Source organism: Pseudophryne corroboree, chromosome 11, assembly GCF_028390025.1.
Source record: "Pseudophryne corroboree isolate aPseCor3 chromosome 11, aPseCor3.hap2, whole genome shotgun sequence".
In the NCBI taxonomy this organism is placed as follows: Eukaryota; Metazoa; Chordata; class Amphibia; order Anura; family Myobatrachidae; genus Pseudophryne; species Pseudophryne corroboree.
The window spans coordinates 36,580,285-36,599,296 of NC_086454.1; the positions used below are offsets into that span (position 1 = coordinate 36,580,285).

Here is a 19,012-nt window from a genome sequence, read left to right on the forward strand (position 1 = left end):
TACGGTGGCTTGCATGACAAGGCACCCAAATCCGAAACACGCCTTGCCGAAGCTAAGGCTAAGAGAAAAATTGTTTTCCAAGTGAGAAACTTTATATCCACTTGTTGTAAGGGTTCAAAATATGAAGACTGTAAGAACTCCAAAACCAGATTCAAGTCCCATGGCGCTGTAGGTGGAATGAAAGGAGGCTGTACCCTGATTACACCTTGGAGAAAGGTGCGTATAGACGGCAATAGAGCCAATCGTCTTTGAAAGTAAATTGACAAAGCAGATACCTGCACCTTTAGTGTAGATAAACGCAATCCTCCATCTAAGCCTGATTGTAGAAACAACAAAAGGCGGCATAACTTGAAAGCTGATGTCGGAAATTTCCGAGCTTCACACCAACCTATATAGGCACGCCATATTCTGTAATAATGAGCTGCCGTAACCGGCTTTCTAGCCCGTAACATGGTTGGTATAACTGAATCTGGAATGCCCTCTCTTTTTAAGAGGGCGGTCTCAACAGCCACCCCGTCAAACGCAGCCGCGCTAAATCGGGGTAAAGAAAAGGACCCTGTTGTAACAGGTCTGGACGTATCGGGAGTGGCCACGGATCGTCTGCGAGTAATCCTCGAAGATCCGAGAACCAAGCTCTCCGAGGCCAATGAGGCGCCACTAGTATGACTGTGAGCGACTCTCTTTTGATCCGTTTTAGCACCAGAGGGAGCAGCGGAAACGGTGGAAACAGATACACCAGACTGTACGGCCACGCGACAGTGAGAGCATCCACCGCGACTGCCTTTGGATCTCTTGTTCTGGACACATACTGGGGCGTTTGATGATTGTGTCGAGATGCCATCAGGTCCACCTGAGGATAACCCCATCGCTGAACCAACATGTGAAACACTTCTGGATTTAATGACCATTCGCCTGGGTGAAGATCCCGACGACTGAGATAATCCGCTTCCCAGTTGTCCACTCCCGGAATGAACACGGCCGACAATATCACCTGGTGGTATTCTGCCCAATTGAGGATTCGAGCTACTTCCCGCATTGCCATGCGGCTTCTCGTTCCTCCTTGTTTGTTGATGTATGCGACCGCTGTCGCATTGTCCGACTGCACTTGGACAGGCTGAGAGCGAACCATGTGCACCGCTTGTCGTAGCGCATTGAAAATCGCGCGGAGTTCTAGAACATTTATTGACAGCAATTTTTCGTGATCCGCCCAGAGACCCTGGAGCTGACAATTTTGAATTACCGCTCCCCAACCTCTGAGACTGGCGTCCGTAGTTAGAATTATCCAATTGCAAACTCCGAACCGTCTTCCTGCGGTTAAATTGTGTTCCTTGAGCCACCATAGCAGAGAAACTCTTGCTATTGGTGACAACCTCACTCTGTGGTGAATCTGCAGATGCGAGCCCGACCACTGGGCAAGCACGTTCAGCTGAAATGGACGAGAGTGAAATCTCCCGAACTGAAGCGCCTCGAAAGCTGCCACCATTGTGCCTAACAGGCGAATGCACAAGTGTACCGACACTGTGCGTGGTTTGAGTACTAATTGTACTAGATGGCGTAGCATTTGTACTTTCTGTTGTGGTAGGTAAATCCTTTGATTGACCGTATCGAGAATCATACCTAGGAACTGAAGGCGTTGAGACGGAATCAGATGTGATTTCTTGAAATTGACAATCCAACCGTGGTGAACCAGTACATTGTAAGTTAGCAGCGCATGTTGGGTAAGTATCTGTTGAGACGGAGCTTTGATGAGCAGATCGTCTAAATACGGAACTATCGTCACTCCCAGGGATCTGAGGTGAGCTATCATCACAGACATTACTTTGGTGAATACCCGAGGCGCTGATGACAGGCCAAACGGCAGAGCCTGAAACTGGTAATGGTTCTGGCGTATTGCAAATCGTAAGAATTTCTGATGAGGCTGCCAAATTGGAATGTGTAAGTACGCATCCTTGAGGTCTAGCGCAATCATAAATTCCTTGGTCTCTAACCCCGCAATCACCGACCGTAGAGACTCCATTTTGAATCTGTAGTAAGTTACGTACTGATTGAGGCCCTTTAAGTTCAATATTGGTCTGACTGAGCCATCCGGCTTCGGGACCACAAATAGACTTGAATAATAACCCTGACCCTGTTGGTGTACAGGGACCGGAATCAACACTGCCGAATCCAGTAAGGACTGAATGGCAATTTGCAAAACTGTCCTCTTGTCGTCCGACAGAGGCAAACCTGTCTTGAAAAACCGCAGAGGCGGAAGACAGTCGAACTCTATTTTGTAACCTTTTAACACTAAATTGCGAATCCAGCCCTCCGCGGACGTGTGGAACCACGCCCCATGGAACGTGTGAAGGCGTGCTCCCACAATTGGAGATCCGAGATGGGCTGGTAACCCGTCATGCCACTGGCTTGTCGGTAACCTTAGCGTCTTGGCGAGTTGTGTTGGTTTGATGGAAACCACGTCCTCGACCACGTCTAGCAGGCGTGGCTGATCCTCTGCCACGTCCTCGAAAGGGCTGAGGTCTAAAGGATTTGAACGAAGGTCCAGCGTACCTTCTTCTTGGCGCAGGTGGAGGCAATGGTAAGAACACAGACTTACCTCCCGTAGCCTCCTTAATCCATGCGTCCAATTCTGGACCAAACAACTTCTTGCCATCGTAAGGCAACTCCTCTATACTTCGTTTGACCTCTGCCTCCGCTTGATAAGTACGCAGGTAGAGTGCTCTTCGTGCCGTAACTAGCGAAGATGAAATACGAGAAGTGAGCTGACAGACGTCAGTAGACGCTGTACAGAGATACTCTACAGCCTCAATCATTTGATTCACCTGAATTATCAGGTTTTCGTCATGTAAAGCCGATTTGAGTTCTGTAAGCCATATTATGAGCGCCTTAGTGACCCAAATGCCAACCAATCCAGGTCTTAGCATCACACCTGCTGCTACATACATGGATTTAAGCATAGTTTCTATCTTACGATCTGACGGATCTTTAAGCGTAGTAGCTGATGGCACTGGTATGGTTAATTTCTTGGTAAGCTTTGACACTGAAGAATCAACTATTGGTGGATTCTCCCATGTACCCGTTACCGATTCTGGAAACGGATAACTAGACTTAAATCTGCGAGGTATAGAAAACCGTTTATCTGGATTCTGTCTGGATTCTACTAACATCTGATTTAGAGAATCCGACACAGGAAAACTTACTGGCGTCTTCCGTCGTTTAGTAAATATGACCTGATCATTGGTGAGAGGCTGCTCAGCTTCAGGAAACCTTAGCGACTGCCGTACCGCTCTGATGAGATCATCAATGCCGGAACTGTTAACATCCTCGCCGTCTGACTCCACTTCGCCCTCCTCCCCCTCATCGTGTTCCGTGAGGTCTGGGATGGAATCGTCAGACTGCAACATAGCAGACACTGGAAAATCATAAGACATATGAAAATTATCCCGTTTGCCCAAAATGGATTTGGACCCTACGCAAGGCTGAGACGCCTCCGGTAGTTCTGGCGGTCTCACCCTAGACTCAGATCTTAGCGTTTCTCGCTCCAGACGAGCAGCGGTCATTTCTGTCTGAAATTTCTCCAGTACATTTACTAACATACCCCACGGAGGATCCGGTGATGAAATTGGTTGCAAAACCGGAGCAGAAATGGTATTCTGAACGGAATCCACAAAACATACGTTACATGTGGTAGATCCATCCGGTAACACACTGCCACATACTTTGCAAATATGCTTTTTAGTTTTTGCTGGTGCCTTACTCATTATGGCGACAGACAATACAATACACAAAACACAGACACCTGCACGACTCAGTAAAATAGCAATAAGGTGGCTCTGTATATATATCTGGCCCAGTGCAATACACGTGGCCAGTACTATAAAATTTGATCCCAAATTCCCACGAACACCCCTGCGCCTCCGGTGGAAAAGAGATGTAGGACAGGAACGTTCTGGAATCACAGAGGAAGACACAGGAAGCATGTTAAAAATGGCTGCCCTGCTATACTTATACATATAATCACAGTGCTGCATTCACTGATTATACTGTAATAATCCCTCTGCTGCTGCAGTATTTCACTGATATGTCCCCCCTGTAATGGCTGTTTATCTTATTACAGCGGCAGCGCAGCGTGTGGGCCCCCAGCGGGTATCGTAGAGCGCTATGTGCCTCGTGTGTCCCAGCGGTGGGCTCCTGTATAATAGCGTGTCAGCTACCAAGGTAGCGCTGCGGCGAAGTGAGGGTCGTTCCGAGGTGCCTGGCCGGAGGCTGTGGCCTAACGGGCGGGTACCTGAGCGGGGAGAGCCGCGGCGCCTGCACGGAGGTCTGTGGCCGAACGTGCGGGCGCCTGAGTGGAGAGAGCCGCTGCGCCCGCACGGAGGTCTGTGGCCGAACGTGCGGGCGCCTGAGTGGAGAGAGCCGCGGTGCCTGCACGGAGGTCTGTGGACGAACGTGCGGCCGCCTGAGCGGGGTGGAATGGGCGGGCGCCTGAGCGGGAAGATGCCGGAGGCTGAGAGGGGAGAGCCGCTCCTTGCCGTCACCCAGCACTATGTCTCCACACGTCGGGGCGGCAGCGGGAGCTGACCGCCCCGTTTCACATACCTCACTCCTGCAGACGTGCGGAGGCTCCGACGGGGCTTTTCAGTAAGCGCCGGCCAGCCAGTGCAGGAGGATGTGAGGGCTGTGAGGGAGCTCTTTCAGAGAGGCCCGACACGCCCGTGCTGCAATCAGCAGCTGCACTATCCCTGACCCTGCCTTTTGGAAGGGGGACAGGGATGTGGTCAAACAGTAGAAAAAATAAAAATTAAAAATAAAAGTTTCTTCAACAAAACCGTGACTTCAGCTAAGCATGTGTTGCCACGTTCAGCACAGAAAAAACACTGAGTAAGTGCTCAGGGATATGGAGGGGTGGAGTGTTACTAAATTTAAATATTCAGTGCTGTGTTCCTACGGAAGCCCGTCCATATCCCAAGAGTACTCCAGTGACCCCTAGTGGATGAAAAAGAAAGTGTGAGTGTGTACCAGTGTGAGGAGTACAGGTGGGAGTAGGGGAGGTGTGAGGGTGTACCAGTGTGAGTAATATAGGTGGGAGTAGGTTAGGTGTGAATAGTACAGGTGGGAGTAGGGTAGGTGTGAGTAGTACAGGTGGGAGTAGGGTAGGTGTGAGTAGTATAGGTGGGAGTAGGGTAGGTGTGGGGGTGTACCAGTGTGAGTAGTATAGGTGGGAGTAAGGTAGGTGTGGGGGTGCACCAGTGTGAGTAGTATAGGTGGGAGTAGGGTAGGTGTGGGGGTGTGCCAGTGTGAATAGTACAGGTGGTAGTAGGGTAGGTGTGAGTAGTACAGGTGGGAGTAGGATAGGTGTGAGTAGTACAGGTGGGAGTAGGGTAGGCGAGAACAGTACTGGTGGGAGTAGGGTAGGTGTGAGTATTACAGGTGGGAGTAGGGTAGGTGTGAGTAGTACAGGTGGGAGTAGGGTAGGTGTGAGTAGTGCAGGTGGGTGTAGGGTAGGTGTGAGTAGTATAGGTGGGAGTAGGGTAGGTGTGAGTAGTACAGGTGGGAGTAGGGTAGGTGTGAGTAGCACAGGTGGGAGTAGGGTAGGTGTGAGTAGTACAGGTGGGAGTAGGGTAGGCGTGAATAGTACTGGTGGGAGTAGGGTAGGTGTGAGTAGTATAGGTGGGAGTAGGGTAGGTGTGAGTAGTATAGGTGGGAGTAGGGTAGGTGTGAGTAGTATAGGTGGGAGTAGGGTAGGTGTGAGTAGTATAGGTGGGAGTAGGGTAGGTGTGGGGGTGTACCAGTGTGAGTAGTATAGGTGGGAGTAGGGTAGGTGTGGGGGTGTGCCAGTGTGAATAGTACAGGTGGGAGTAGGGTAGGTGTGAGTAGTACAGGTGGGAGTAGGGTAGGTGTGAGTAGTACAGGTGGGAGTAGGGTAGGTGTGAATAGTACAGGTGGGAGTATGGTAGGTTTGAGTAGTAAAGGTGGGAGTAGGGTAGGTGTGAGTAGTACAGGTCGGAGTAGGGTAGGTGTGAGTAGTATAGGTGGGAGTAGGGTAGGTGTGAGTAGTACAGGTGGGAGTAGGGTAGGTGTGAGTAGTATAGGTGGGAGTAGGGTAGGTGTGAGTAGTATAGGTGGGAGTAGGGTAGGTGTGAGTAGTACAGGTCGGAGTAGGGTAGGTGTGAGTAGTATAGGTGGGAGTAGGGTAGGTGTGAGTAGTACAGGTGGGAGTAGGGTAGGTGTGAGTAGTATAGGTGGGAGTAGGGTAGGTGTGAGTAGTATAGGTGGGAGTAGGGTAGGTGTGTGTAGTACAGGTGGGAGTAGGGTAGATGTGAGTAGTACAGGTGGGAGTAGGGTAGGTGTGAGTAGTATAGGTGGGAGTAGGGTAGGTGTGAGTAGTATAGGTGGGAGTAGGGTAGGTGTGAGTAGTACAGGTCGGAGTAGGGTAGGTGTGAGTAGTATAGGTGGGAGTAGGGTAGGTGTGAGTAGTACAGGTGGGAGTAGGGTAGGTGTGAGTAGTATAGGTGGGAGTAGGGTAGGTGTGAGTAGTATAGGTGGGAGTAGGGTAGGTGTGTGTAGTACAGGTGGGAGTAGGGTAGATGTGAGTAGTACAGGTGGGATTAGGGGAGGTGTACATTTTTAAGGACAGACAACCATTGTTAGTGTTATGTAATACCTTCTCCTTTATATATGTGCTAAAACCTCAGTTGACCCACCTCTACCTGCACCACTGATAACTGCCAGTACGCAGAAGCTCTCACAGAAATCTCCTTACATAAAAACAGAAGAATAACAGACAATTCACAGCAAATAAATCTCCCATACCTGGTGCATCTGATCCGTGGAAGTCCTACTAAATGCGTTGTACTCTTTGATCATGGAGCGTACGTGGCAATCTGTTCTAATGCTCATAGCATGGACTCGTTTCCATCTGTTCTTCTCCAGTTTCTGGACAATCTTGGTGAGCTCGGTGCTTATGATCCACGCGCGGCGCAGCAGCATTTCCAGAGTGTTGTGGGAGCTGTCTTGGGAGCAGAGCATGAGGTCCGACTGAGAATCATCATCAACGCTGATGGGTTTGGACTGCAGAATACACATACACTCACACTCCGTCATCAGCAGGAGGTCATCCATCCACCGCTGCACAGAGTCCACCTGCATAAGGTTCATGCTGCAACAGAAACGTGTTTCACAGGTTACACGTAAGGTAAGAGTCACTGGATTCAGTTTCTAGAATTAAACTTTGTTGGTTTTCGTTACACAATATAAAGTGCGCCATTATACATTTATTTTGTGTATTTATTGTATTTATTATGCAACACAGTCCAATTTCTATGCATAATGGGTCTGATTCATGATTTTAAGGAATAACACAGCTGCAAGGAAACGGCTGTGCAACTCCGTGTCTTCACAATCCTAATGCAGCAGCAGGCTTCTGTAGGAGATAGATGCCCCGTGTTTGCCTTGGTGAGGATCCAAGTGAGCAGCCAAGTCCACTGGTCACGGTTCCCGATGGTTTTAGGGCACCGGTCAGCTTGCGTAAGCTGAAGTTACTCAAACAGGCCGTCAGATCCAGACACTCGTCTCCAGGAAGTCTGCAATTGCCCACGCAGAACCTGGACCCGTCACGCCTTCAAAACGGGGGTGACACGAAACCATATTGAAGAACTATGCCGGGTGCTGTCCTCGCTCCGCCCCCCCCCCCAAGCGCCTGCTGTGGCTGACAGGGGGCTGCGAGCTACATCACAAGACCCGTTCTGCATATGTGCCGAACGGTTCTTGCGCCTGCTCAGACCCCCCAAACGTTGTTCTCGTGCGCAAACCATAAGGTTTGCGTACAAACATTAATTAGGCTCAATAATCACATAAGTGGTCCTCTTGTGTATCTGTATCATGAGGGATTCAAATGATACTGTGGCCCAAATGCAAAAGCCTGTGAGATGCAGGCAGTGCAATGTAGCTGCACATTTAAAGCAACATATATATATTTTTGTAGCCACTTGCCTGGCATGGTGGCATCAGATGCGACCACACCAGCAAGTGTTTTATCTGACCTGGTCGCATAGGATGCGACCAGTCAGATAAAGTGTGTTTGCAGCGGTAGGGAAGGGAAAGGAAACTTCCCTCCGCTGCTTCTCTCAGAGGGACCTGCACCCTCCCCCCTGCAATTATTCCCCCCCACTGCTGATCGGTCAGCACGGCAGGACCCCCACTCAGCAGCGGGCAAGTGTAAACCAACCCCCCCCGCGCGTGGTACGCAGCTTTCTGGGGTGTAAAACGAATGATGCGATGGTCGCGATGTTACCAACCTTCTCAACTGATGTACCGATGTTTGGGGGGGGAAATTTGGTTAAAAAAAAATAATAATAATTTTTTTTTTAACTAAAATCATTTTGGAAAAGGTTAAATTCATGTTCTTCACCTAATTCCCTCATATAAAACAACAACAATTTCTGAGAGGTTTTTTTGGGGAAAAAATCCGCAAATGCGGCTTTAAATCTCTGCTGCTGCCCACGTCTCACAGGCTGCTACAGTAAAGGCTTTTGTTGTGATAGCGTTATGACTAGAGATTAAACTAGTTTGTGAATGCAATGCCAATATGTGCGCAGGTGACCGATGTTTTTTGTATATCGCGTGCGTCCAAGCCACACCGCACATGCGTCACCAATTGGGGACAGAGATCCTAACCCAGGGTTGGATTCAATATGCTGGCAGTTGGGATGCTGGAGGTTGGAAGGACGACCACGGCATCCCAATGGTGAGAATCCCGACAGGGCAAGGTATGTATACTTACCTTCCCACAATGCCCCCCTAACCCTAACGCTCCCTTCCGGCATCCTAAAGTAATCCCCCACCCCTACACGCAGCCTAACCCTAACCCTCCCCTGGGGTGTCTAAACCTAACTCCCCCCTCCCCATGCAGCCTAACCCTCCCCGGTGGTGCCTAAACCTAACTCCCCCTCCCATGCAGCCTAAACCTAACTCTCTATGCCCCCACAGCCTAAACCTGATCCCCCCCATGCAGCCTAACCCTCCCCGGTGGTGCCTAAACCTAACCCCCCCCCCCCCCTCCCATGCAGCCTAAACCTAACTCTCTATGCCCCCACAGCCTAAACCTGATCCCCCCCCCCCCCATGCAGCCTAACCCTCCCCGGTGGTGCCTAAACCTAACCCCCCCCCCCCTCCCATGCAGCCTAAACCTAACTCTCCATGCCCCCACAGCCTGATCCTAATCACCCCCTATGCAGCCTAAACCTAACCCCCCTCTCATGCAGCCTAAACCTAACTCTCCATGCCCCCACAGCCTAAAACTGATTCCCACCCCCCATGCAGCCTAACCCTCCCCGGTGGTGCCTAAACCTAACCCCCCCCCCCCTCCCATGCAGCCTAAACCTAACTCTCCATGCCCCCACAGCCTAAACCTGATCCCCCCCCCCCCATGCAGCCTAACCCTCCCCGGTGGTGCCTAAACCTAACCCCCCCCCCCACCCCCATGCAGCCTAAACCTAACTCTTTATGCCCCCACAGCCTGATCCTAATCACCCCCTATGCAGCCTAAACCTAACCCCCCTCTCATGCAGCCTAAACCTAACTCTCCATGCCCCCACAGCCTAAAACTGATTCCCACCCCCCATGCAGCCTAACCCTCCCCGGTGATGCTTAAACCTAACCTCCCCCCCATCCCATGCAGCCTAAACCTAACTCTCTATGCCCCCACAGCCTAAACCTGATTCCCCCCCCCATGCAGCCTAACCCTCCCCGGGGGTGTCTAAACCTAACTCCCCCTCCCATGCAGCCTAAACCTAACTCTCTATGCCCCCACAGCCTAAACCTGATTCCCCCCCCCCCCCCCCCATGCAGCCTAACCCTCCCCGTGGTGCCTAAACCTAACCCCCCCCCCTCCCATGCAGCCTAAACCTAACTCTCTATGCCCCCACAGCCTAAACCTGATCCCCCCCCCCCCATGCAGCCTAACCCTCCCCGGTGGTGCCTAAACCTAACCCCCCCCCCTCCCATGCAACTTAAACCTAACTCTCCATGCCCCCACAGCCTGATCCTAATCACCCCCTATGCAGCCTAAACCTAACCCCCCTCTCATGCAGCCTAAACCTAACTCTCCATGCCCCCACAGCCTAAAACTGATTCCCACCCCCCATGCAGCCTAACCCTCCCCGGTGATGCTTAAACCTAACCTCCCCCCCTTCCCATGCCGCCTAAACCTAACTCTCTATGCCCCCACAGCCTAAAACTGATTCCCACCCCCCATGCAGCCTAACCCTTCCCATGCCGCCTAAACCTAACCTCCCCCCTCCCACGCAGCCTAAACCTAACTCTCCATGCCCCCAAAGCCTAACCTAATCCCCCCCCCCCCCCATGCAGCCTAACCCTAGCCCTCCCTGGTGGTGCCTATAACTTACAACCCCCCCCCCCCCCCACACACACACACACACAGCCCCTTCATGCACCCACAGCGTATATCTAACCCCCACCCCGCGGCTTACCTCTCCGGCGGCCCGGCAGTCGCTTGTTCGGTATCCCGTCTGTTGTGATCCCATTTGGGATGCCGTCGCTGGAATTCCAATTAGTATCGGGATTCCAGCGTCGGTACTCCAACAGCTGGGATCCCAACCATCGGGATCCTGTCCAGATCACATTGCAAACATATGCATACCAGGAATAGGATGCATACTACTTGTGGGTGGTCAGGGGTGGGCACAACGGCAACAATGACGCTTGCCAGCATTACTGAAATCGCTTCTCAGCTGCGTATCTATAATGGATCCTGGGTGTGCTGTGCACATGAGCCCCTGGTCCTTGTTAGTCAACTTCCTTCTCCGGAGTCCCGGGTCGGCACTGCACAAACCAACGGGAAAATGGTCCAGCGCTATGTTACAGGAGTTCCGCACAGGTGCCGTAAACTCCGGCACACTACCACAGCCTACTGGCATCTGTGCCGCGGAGAGAGTAGGGGCCTGCATGGAGGTTGCATATACGCTTTTAATCTGCCCCAGCTTCTGATTGGCTGTTTGCGAATATTCCGCAGATACTGATGGGTGTGCCCTTCAGGGCCGGGTTGAGCCTTGGGGGTGCCCAATTTAGCCCAATGGTGTATATTAGATTTTAACTAATAGTTTAATAATGCCTGGGTACTGTTTATAGCTCCACCTAATTGAAAGACAACTATTTTATAAAATGTTCTTGTAGTGGAACAACTTAAACAACCTTAAAACACACATAGAAAAATAAACTCTATAATTTATCTTGTCACATGCTAAAATAGCAACAACCTCTGTACTACTTGCACACTGGGACAGGACTCAGGAGGACTCTCTGTGTGTGTGCTTCTCAGTCTAGACCCTCATTAGATAACAAGTTACACAGGACTTAGACACCCAGGTGTGGAGAGAGATGTAAGTCACTTACAGCTCTCTCCACCACACTATGGGGGTCATTCCGAGTTGATCGCTCGCTAGCTATTTTTTTTGGAGCGCTACGATCAGATAGTCGCCACACACGGGGGAGTGTATTTTCGCTTTGCGAGTGTGCGAACGCTTTTGCAGCCGAGCGGTACAAAAACGTTTTTTGCAGTTTCAGAGTAGCTCTGGACTTACTAAGCCGCTGCGATCACTTCAGACTTTTTGGTCCTGGAATTGACGTCAGACACCCGCCCTGCAAACGCTTGGACACGCCTGCGTTTTTCCAAACACTCCCAGAAAACGGTCAGTTGACACCCACAAATGCCCTCTTCCTGTCAATCTACTTGCGATCGGCTGTGCGAATGGATTCTTCGTTAAATCCATCGCCCAGCATCGCAGTGGTGCATGCGCATGCGCAGTTTTGATGAGTTTTAACCTGATCGCAGCGATCAACTCGCAATGACCCCCTATGTCTCCTCTGGTTGGGAAGCTCTGTCAATAGTTCATGAAACATGATATTCCTGTGTCTCTGCCTGTACTGCATATTGGCCCTCATTCCGAGTTGTTCGCTCGCAAGTGAATTTTAGCAGATTTGCTCATGCTAAGCCGCCGCCTACTGGGAGTGAATCTTAGCGTCTTAAAATTGCGAACAATGTATTCGCAATATTGCGATTACACACCTCGTAGCAGTTTCTGAGTAGCTTCAGACTTACTCGGCATCTGCGATCATTTCAGTGCTTGTCGTTCCTGGTTTGACGTCACAAACACACCCAGCGTTCACCCAGACACTCCTCCGTTTCTCCAGCCACTCCTGCGTTTTTTCCGGAAACGGTAGCGTTTTTTCCCACACGCCCATAAAACGGCCTGTTTCCGCCCAGTAACACCCATTTCCTGTCAATCACATTACGATCGCCAGAACGATGAAAAAGCCGTGAGTAAAAATCCTAACTGCATAGCAAATTTACTTGGCGCAGTCGCAGTGCGGACATTGCGCATGCGCATTAAGCGGAAAATCGCTGCGATGCGAAGATTTTTACCGAGCGAACAACTCGGAATGAGGGCCCTTGTCCTGCACACATTCTGACTGTCTGGTTCTGCTGCTGCATAAGAGGAAAAGCTACTGATGTCAGTGTGCTCTTGCCGGGGGGCCCCCTGACAGAGGGAGGCCCGGGGAACAGTCTGCCCTATATCCCCCCCTTAATCTGGCTATGGCGCCCTTCGATACTTGGGCGTCCTGTAAGTGTCTGCGAAATAACCCCGGTTCAGAAACTACTGCTGTCCAGAACGCATCTCGAGGTCTATGTATGGGTGGAAAATGGAAATACGCTATTATTTTTTGTACGGCTTTTCAAATTCCGCTCCTTTAGAACCGAACAGAATAGATGGAGCGTCTGAAGGGAGGAGATTGCTGTAAGTTTTTTTTTCCCCCTGCTCTTGTGGTCTACATTAGTTTAGTGGCCATCACGGTGTTCATTCATTGCTGATAATTGCAGAGTATTCTCATGAAAGAAAAACAAGCTGTGCTTTCAGCAGGGTATAATCACAGATATCAACTGTAAACAACACGCAATAATGGGGGGGCAGAAATCATGCTGAAAACAATCCGTTACTGTGATCTGCGACTAGGTCGTTATTTAATCTAATGCAGCCTATGGAGCGCCAGCGACCCAGGAACCACAAGTCCCAGTTACACAACCACTGGCCAGCCCTGCTAACCGGCTCATTTTCATCTAGTATTCCATAACAGAACATACTTGAAAAACAATTCTGTTTGATGAGTGTTATTTTCATTTTGTATACAAAATAGTTCCACTATAGGAATCCGAGTACTCCCAGTAAAAGATATGAAGCATGAATTTCAATTTCAGCTACCATCATTTATAGAATCAATATATCGCAAGACCAATTACAGAAATGATACATAATGATTGAGAGTTTAACTTGCTTGATAAACACTTTTGAAAAGACTGGGATCCTCTTATTGGCAGGGAGAAGTGATTGATTTAACAATGAATAATGTCACATGGAGCTCCGCTCAGTTATTGACCTGCAGAACCCACACCGATTGAATTCTGATTTATAGTTCCAGTAAAATGTCTGCTCTGGAAAGAACGTTGGGAAACGGTTAATAACCCTAGAAATCAGTCTTACCAGAGACAGCAGCGGATCTTGCCACGGGAAGCAGGACTTTTGCCCGGGGCGCCCCCTTCCCGAGGGCGCTGGCGCCATCCGGAGGGCGCCGCACCATGGCAAGATCCGCCACTGCTGTGCCCTCCGCTGCACGCTGTGTCCTCCGGCTGTGCGGCTGTGTCTCCTGTGAAGGGAACTAGACGCATAGCGTCTAGTTTCCCTTTGTGGAGAGGACCTTTGCTGAGCGGTGCGCGATGACGTCATCGCGCACCGCACAGCAAAGGTCCTCTCCATGAAGGGAACTAGACGCTACGCGTCTAGTTTCCCTTCGTGGAGAGGACCTTTTGCTGTGCGGTGCGCAATGACGTCATCGCGCACCGCTCAGCATTTGGCGCTACTACTGTACAGGGGGCGTAACTGACCACGCCCCCTGTATTAAGCCAGGCCCCCGTTTCCTGCCCGGAGTGCAGAGAGGGCTCGAACCGGCCCTGACCAGAGATTTCAGCATAACGTGCTCTACTAATGATCATTTTGGGCCTAATTCAGCATGATTAGCTATTCAAAGAAATTGCAAATTGAGCGATTATCGAATGACTGCGCATGCGTAGCCTTTGCATTGCGCACACGAGAGTGGCAATAGCGACAAAAATTGCGTACAGATTGTAATCGCAATGTAGCCACCGTTTGACAGGAAGCAGGCGTTTCTGGGCGGAAGCCTGCCGTTTTCTGGGCGTGTTAGAAAAAGGCAGGCGTGCCAAGGCGTCTCTGACGTCAGCGCAGACCACTTCCAGCCCACCTCAGTCGCAGATTAGTAGCAGCCTCAGACCTACTCACATTTGCTCAGACGGCAAAGTGAAAAAAGATAAAAAAAATTCTATGCATTAAATGAACTATGGGCCTAATTCAGATCTGATCGCAGAAGTAAATTTGTTAGCAAATGGGCAAAACCATGGCCCTCATTCCGAGTTGTTTGCTCGCTAGCTGCTTTTAGCAGCATTGCACACGCTAAGCCGCCGCCCTCTGGGAGTGTATCTTAGCATAGCAGAATTGCGATCAGTTCAGTCAGTTTCGTTCCTGGTTTGACGTCACAAACACACCCAGCTTTCGCCCAGACACTCCCCCGTTTCTTCAGACACTCCCGCGTTTTTCCGCACACTCCCATAAAACGGCCAGTTTCCGCCCAGAAACACCCACTTCCTGTCAATCACACTTCGATCACCAGAACGATGAAAAAATCTTCGTTAGGCCGTGAGTAAAATACCAAACTTTTGTGCTAATTTACTTGGCGCAGGCGCACTGCGAGCATTGGTGGTCATTCCGAGTTGTTCGCTCGGTAAAAATCTTCGCATCGCAGCGATTTTCCGCTTAATGCGCATGCGCAATGTCCGCACTGCGACTGCGCCAAGTAAATTTGCTATGCACTTAGGAACTTTACTCACGGCTTTTTCTTCATTCTGGCGATCGTAATGTGATTGACAGGAAATGGGTGTTACTGGGCGGAAACAGGCCGATTTATGGGCGTGTGGGAAAAAACGCTACCGTTTCCGGAAAAAACGCAGGAGTGGCCGGAGAAACGGGGGAGTGTCTGGGCGAACGCTGGGTGTGTTTGTGACGTCAAACCAGGAACGACAAGCACTGAACTGATCGCAGAAGCCGAGTAAGTCTGGAGCTACTCAGAAACTGCTACGAGGTGTGTAATCGCAATATTGCGAATACATCGTTCGCAATTTTAAGATGCTAAGATTCACTCCCAGTAGGCGGCGGCTTAGCATGAGCAAATCTGCTAAAATCCGCTTGCGAGCGAACAACTCGGAATGACCCCCATTGCGCATGTGCAGTTTGCGACTAATTGCTCCGTAGCGAAAAAATCTAACGAGCGAACAACTCGGAATCACCCCCCATGTGCACTGCAGGGGAGGCAGATTTAACATGTGCAGAGAGAGTTAGATTTGGGTGTGGTGTGTTCAATCTGCAATCTAATTTGCAGTGTATAAATAAAGCAGCCAGTATTTACCCTGCACAGAAACAAAATAACCCACCCAAATCTAACTCTCTCTGCACATGTTATATCTGCTCCCCTGCAGTGTACATGGGCCCTCATTCCGAGTTGATCGCTCGCAAGGCGATTTTAGCAGAGTTACACACGCTAAGCCGCCGCCTACTGGGAGTGAATCTTAGCTTCTTAAAATTGCGAACGATGTATTCACAATATTGCGATTAAACACCTCGTAGCAGTTTCTGAGTAGCTTCAGACTTACTCGGCATCTGCGATCAGTTCAGTGCTTGTCGTTCCTGGTTTGACGTCACAAACACACCCAGCGTTCGCCCAGACACTCCTCCGTTTCTCCGACCACTCCTGCGTTTTTTCCGGAAACGGTAGCGTTTTGATCCACACGCCCATAAAACGCCGTGTTTCCGCCCAGTAACACCCATTTCCTGTCAATCACACTACGATCGCCGGAGCGAAGAAAAAGCCGTGAGTAAAAATACTATCTTCATTGTTAAATTACTTGGCGCAGTCGCAGTGCGAATATTGCGCATGCGTACTAAGCGGAATTTCACTGCGATGCGATGAAAATTACCGAGCGATCAACTCGGAATGAGGGCCATGGTTTTACCCAACTGCTATCAAAATTCCTGCTGCGATCAACTTGGAATTACCCCCCATGTACACTGCAGGGGGGGGCAGATGTAACATGTGCAGAGAGAGTTAGATTTGGGTAGGTTATTTTGTTTCTGTGCAGGGTAAATACTGTCTGCTTTATTTTTACACTGCAATTTAGATTTCAGTTTGAACACACCCCACCCAAATCTAACTCTCTCTGCACATGTTACATCTGCCCCCCCCCCCCCCTGCAGTGCACATGGGCCCTCATTCCGAGTTGTTCGCTCGGTAAAAATCTTCGAATCGCAGCGATTTTTCGCTTAATGCGCATGCGCAATGTTCGCACTGCGACTGCGCCAAGTAAATTTGCTATGTACTTAGTAATTTTACTCACGGCTTTTTCATCGTTCTGGCGATCGTAATGTGATTGACAGGAAATGGGTGTTACTGGGCGGAAACAGGCCGTTTTATGGGCGTGTGGCAAAAAACGCTACCGTTTCCGGAAAAAACGCAGGAGTGGCCGGAGAAACGGAGGAGTGTCTGGGCGAACGCTGGGTGTGTTTGTGACGTCAAACCAGGAACGACAAGCACTGAACTGATCGCAGATGCCGAGTAAGTCTGAAGCTACTCAGAAACTGCTACGAGGTGTGTAATCGCAATATTGCGAATACATCGTTCGCATTTTTAAGATGCTAAGATTCACTCCCAGTAGGCGGCGGCTTAGCGTGAGCAACTCTGCTAAAATCGCTTTGCGAGCGAACAACTCGGAATGAGGGCCATGGTTTGCCCATTAGCTCCAACAAATTTGCTTCTGCGATCAGATCTGAATTAGGTCCTATGGCCCTCCTTCCGAGTTGTTCGCTCGCTAGCTGCTTTTAGCAGCATTGCAAACGCTAAGCCGCCGCCCTCTGGGAGTGTATTTTAGCTTAGCAGAATAGCGAACAAAAGATTAGCAGAATTGCTACTAAATAATTCTTTGCAGTTTCTGAGTAGCTCCAGACTTACTCACAGATTGCGATCAGCTCAGTCCGTTTAGTTCCTGGTTTGACGTCACAAACACGCCCTACGTTCGGCCAGCCACTCCCCCGTTTCTCCAGACACTCCTGCGTTTTTCCCTGACACGCCTGCGTTTTATAGCACACTCCCGTAAAACGCTCAGTTACCACCCAGAAACGCCCCTTTCCTGTCAATCATTTACCGATCAGCAGAGCGACTGAAAAGCGCCGCAGAATCCACAGCAAATCTGCTAAGTTTTAAGTTAAATAACTAAGCGCATGCGCCCTGCGTGCCTTGCGCATGCGCAATTAGCAACAAATCGCAGCATAGCGAAAATCGTCAACGAGCGAACAACTCGGAATGACCCCCTATGTTTGAAACAGTGTTTTGTCAGATTGCAAGCTCTTGGAATCAGAGCACATTAGCTCCCTAATTCAGAAAAAGTTCCATTGTTTTTACATAAGACCCTACAAAAAAATAGAATGGGGGAGACTTTGGCCCTCATTCCGAGTTGTTCGCTCGTTCTTTTTCATCGCATCGCAGTGAAAATCCGCTTAGTACGCATGCGCAATGTTCGCACTGCGACTGCGCCAAGTAACTTTACTATGAAGAAAGTATTTTTACTCACGGCTTTTTCTTCGCTCCGGCGATCGTAATGTGATTGACAGGAAATGGGTGTTACTGGGCGGAAACACGGCGTTTCAGGGGCGTGTGGCTGAAAACGCTACCGTTTCCGGAAAAAACGCAGGAGTGGCCGGGGAAACGGTGGGAGTGCCTGGGCGAACGCTGGGTGTGTTTGTGACGTCAACCAGGAACGACAAGCACTGAACTGATCGCACAGGCAGAGTAAGTCTGGAGCTACTCTGAAACTGCTAAGTAGTTAGTAATCGCAAAATTGCGAATACATCGGTCGCAATTTTAAGAAGCTAAGATTCACTCCCAGTAGGCGGCGGCTTAGCGTGTGTAACTCTGCTAAATTCGCCTTGCGACCGATCAACTCGGAATGAGGGCCTTTATTGTTCCAGGTTTCCCAGTTTTTAATTTATGGGTGTATGGGTGAAGATATTTTATGCCCCTTATTTAAGTAACTAGAAGTAAAAACACTCACAAAAACATTTTACTTAACATGTACTATTAGGAGCTGCCATGCTGATTCTCTCACAGTGGGTAGCATTGTTTCAGTATCTATTCCAGACTCAGATGTCCTTTATAGATTGTGGAACTGTCACAAATATGGCAGCATTCGGGGAGCAATGAAAAGAATCATTTCATTCGGTGATGAATTCCAGGGGAGAACTGATAGCTGAAACAATTAGGAAGTGAAAGTTTCACGTGGGCCTATGATGATGCTGGGAAATTGGTCACACGTCAGCCCCTACGGTATGCGCAATTTGGAGACCGTCAGAACCTCAATGGGCGAAGAGTGCACAATTTTGGAATTGTTAATATTTCAATGAGATTTTTGATACTTTTAGAATGGGCAGATGTTTCCACCACTGAAGTGCTTTCAGCTGGCCTCAGACACAATTGTCTTGCAATATCTACTAGTGTTTGCAGCAAGGCTCTTCATTTGGGTACATAAAGCAATGAAAAATAAATAAGAAGAAATAACGAGTTTTATGGTAAGAACTTACCTTTGTTAAAACTCTCTGCGAGGTACACTGGGCTCCACAAGGAATGGACAATGGGGTGTAGAGTAGGATCTTGATCCGAAGCACCAACAGGCTCAAAAGCTTTGACCTTCTTCCCAAGATGCATAGCGCCGCCTCCTATATCACCTCGCCTCCGTGCACAGGAGCTCAGTTTTGTTAACCAGCCCAATGCAGTAGCAAGTAAAAGAGATGACAACTGCCAGTTGCCACAAACACCACACTCTCCC

General features: G+C 49.7%; 1 protein-coding gene across 2 annotated transcripts in view; it reads right to left on the reverse strand.

Annotated features, from left to right (window-relative positions):
• INSC (INSC spindle orientation adaptor protein) overlaps window positions 1-19,012 on the reverse strand; it is a 587,592-nt gene that overhangs the window by 356,631 nt on the left and 211,949 nt on the right. For both annotated transcript variants that reach the window (XM_063946474.1, XM_063946475.1), the window contains exon 3: window positions 6,811-7,156. In XM_063946474.1, the coding sequence (XP_063802544.1) occupies window positions 6,811-7,156 (346 nt within the window). The remainder of the gene's footprint in view (window positions 1-6,810; window positions 7,157-19,012) is intronic.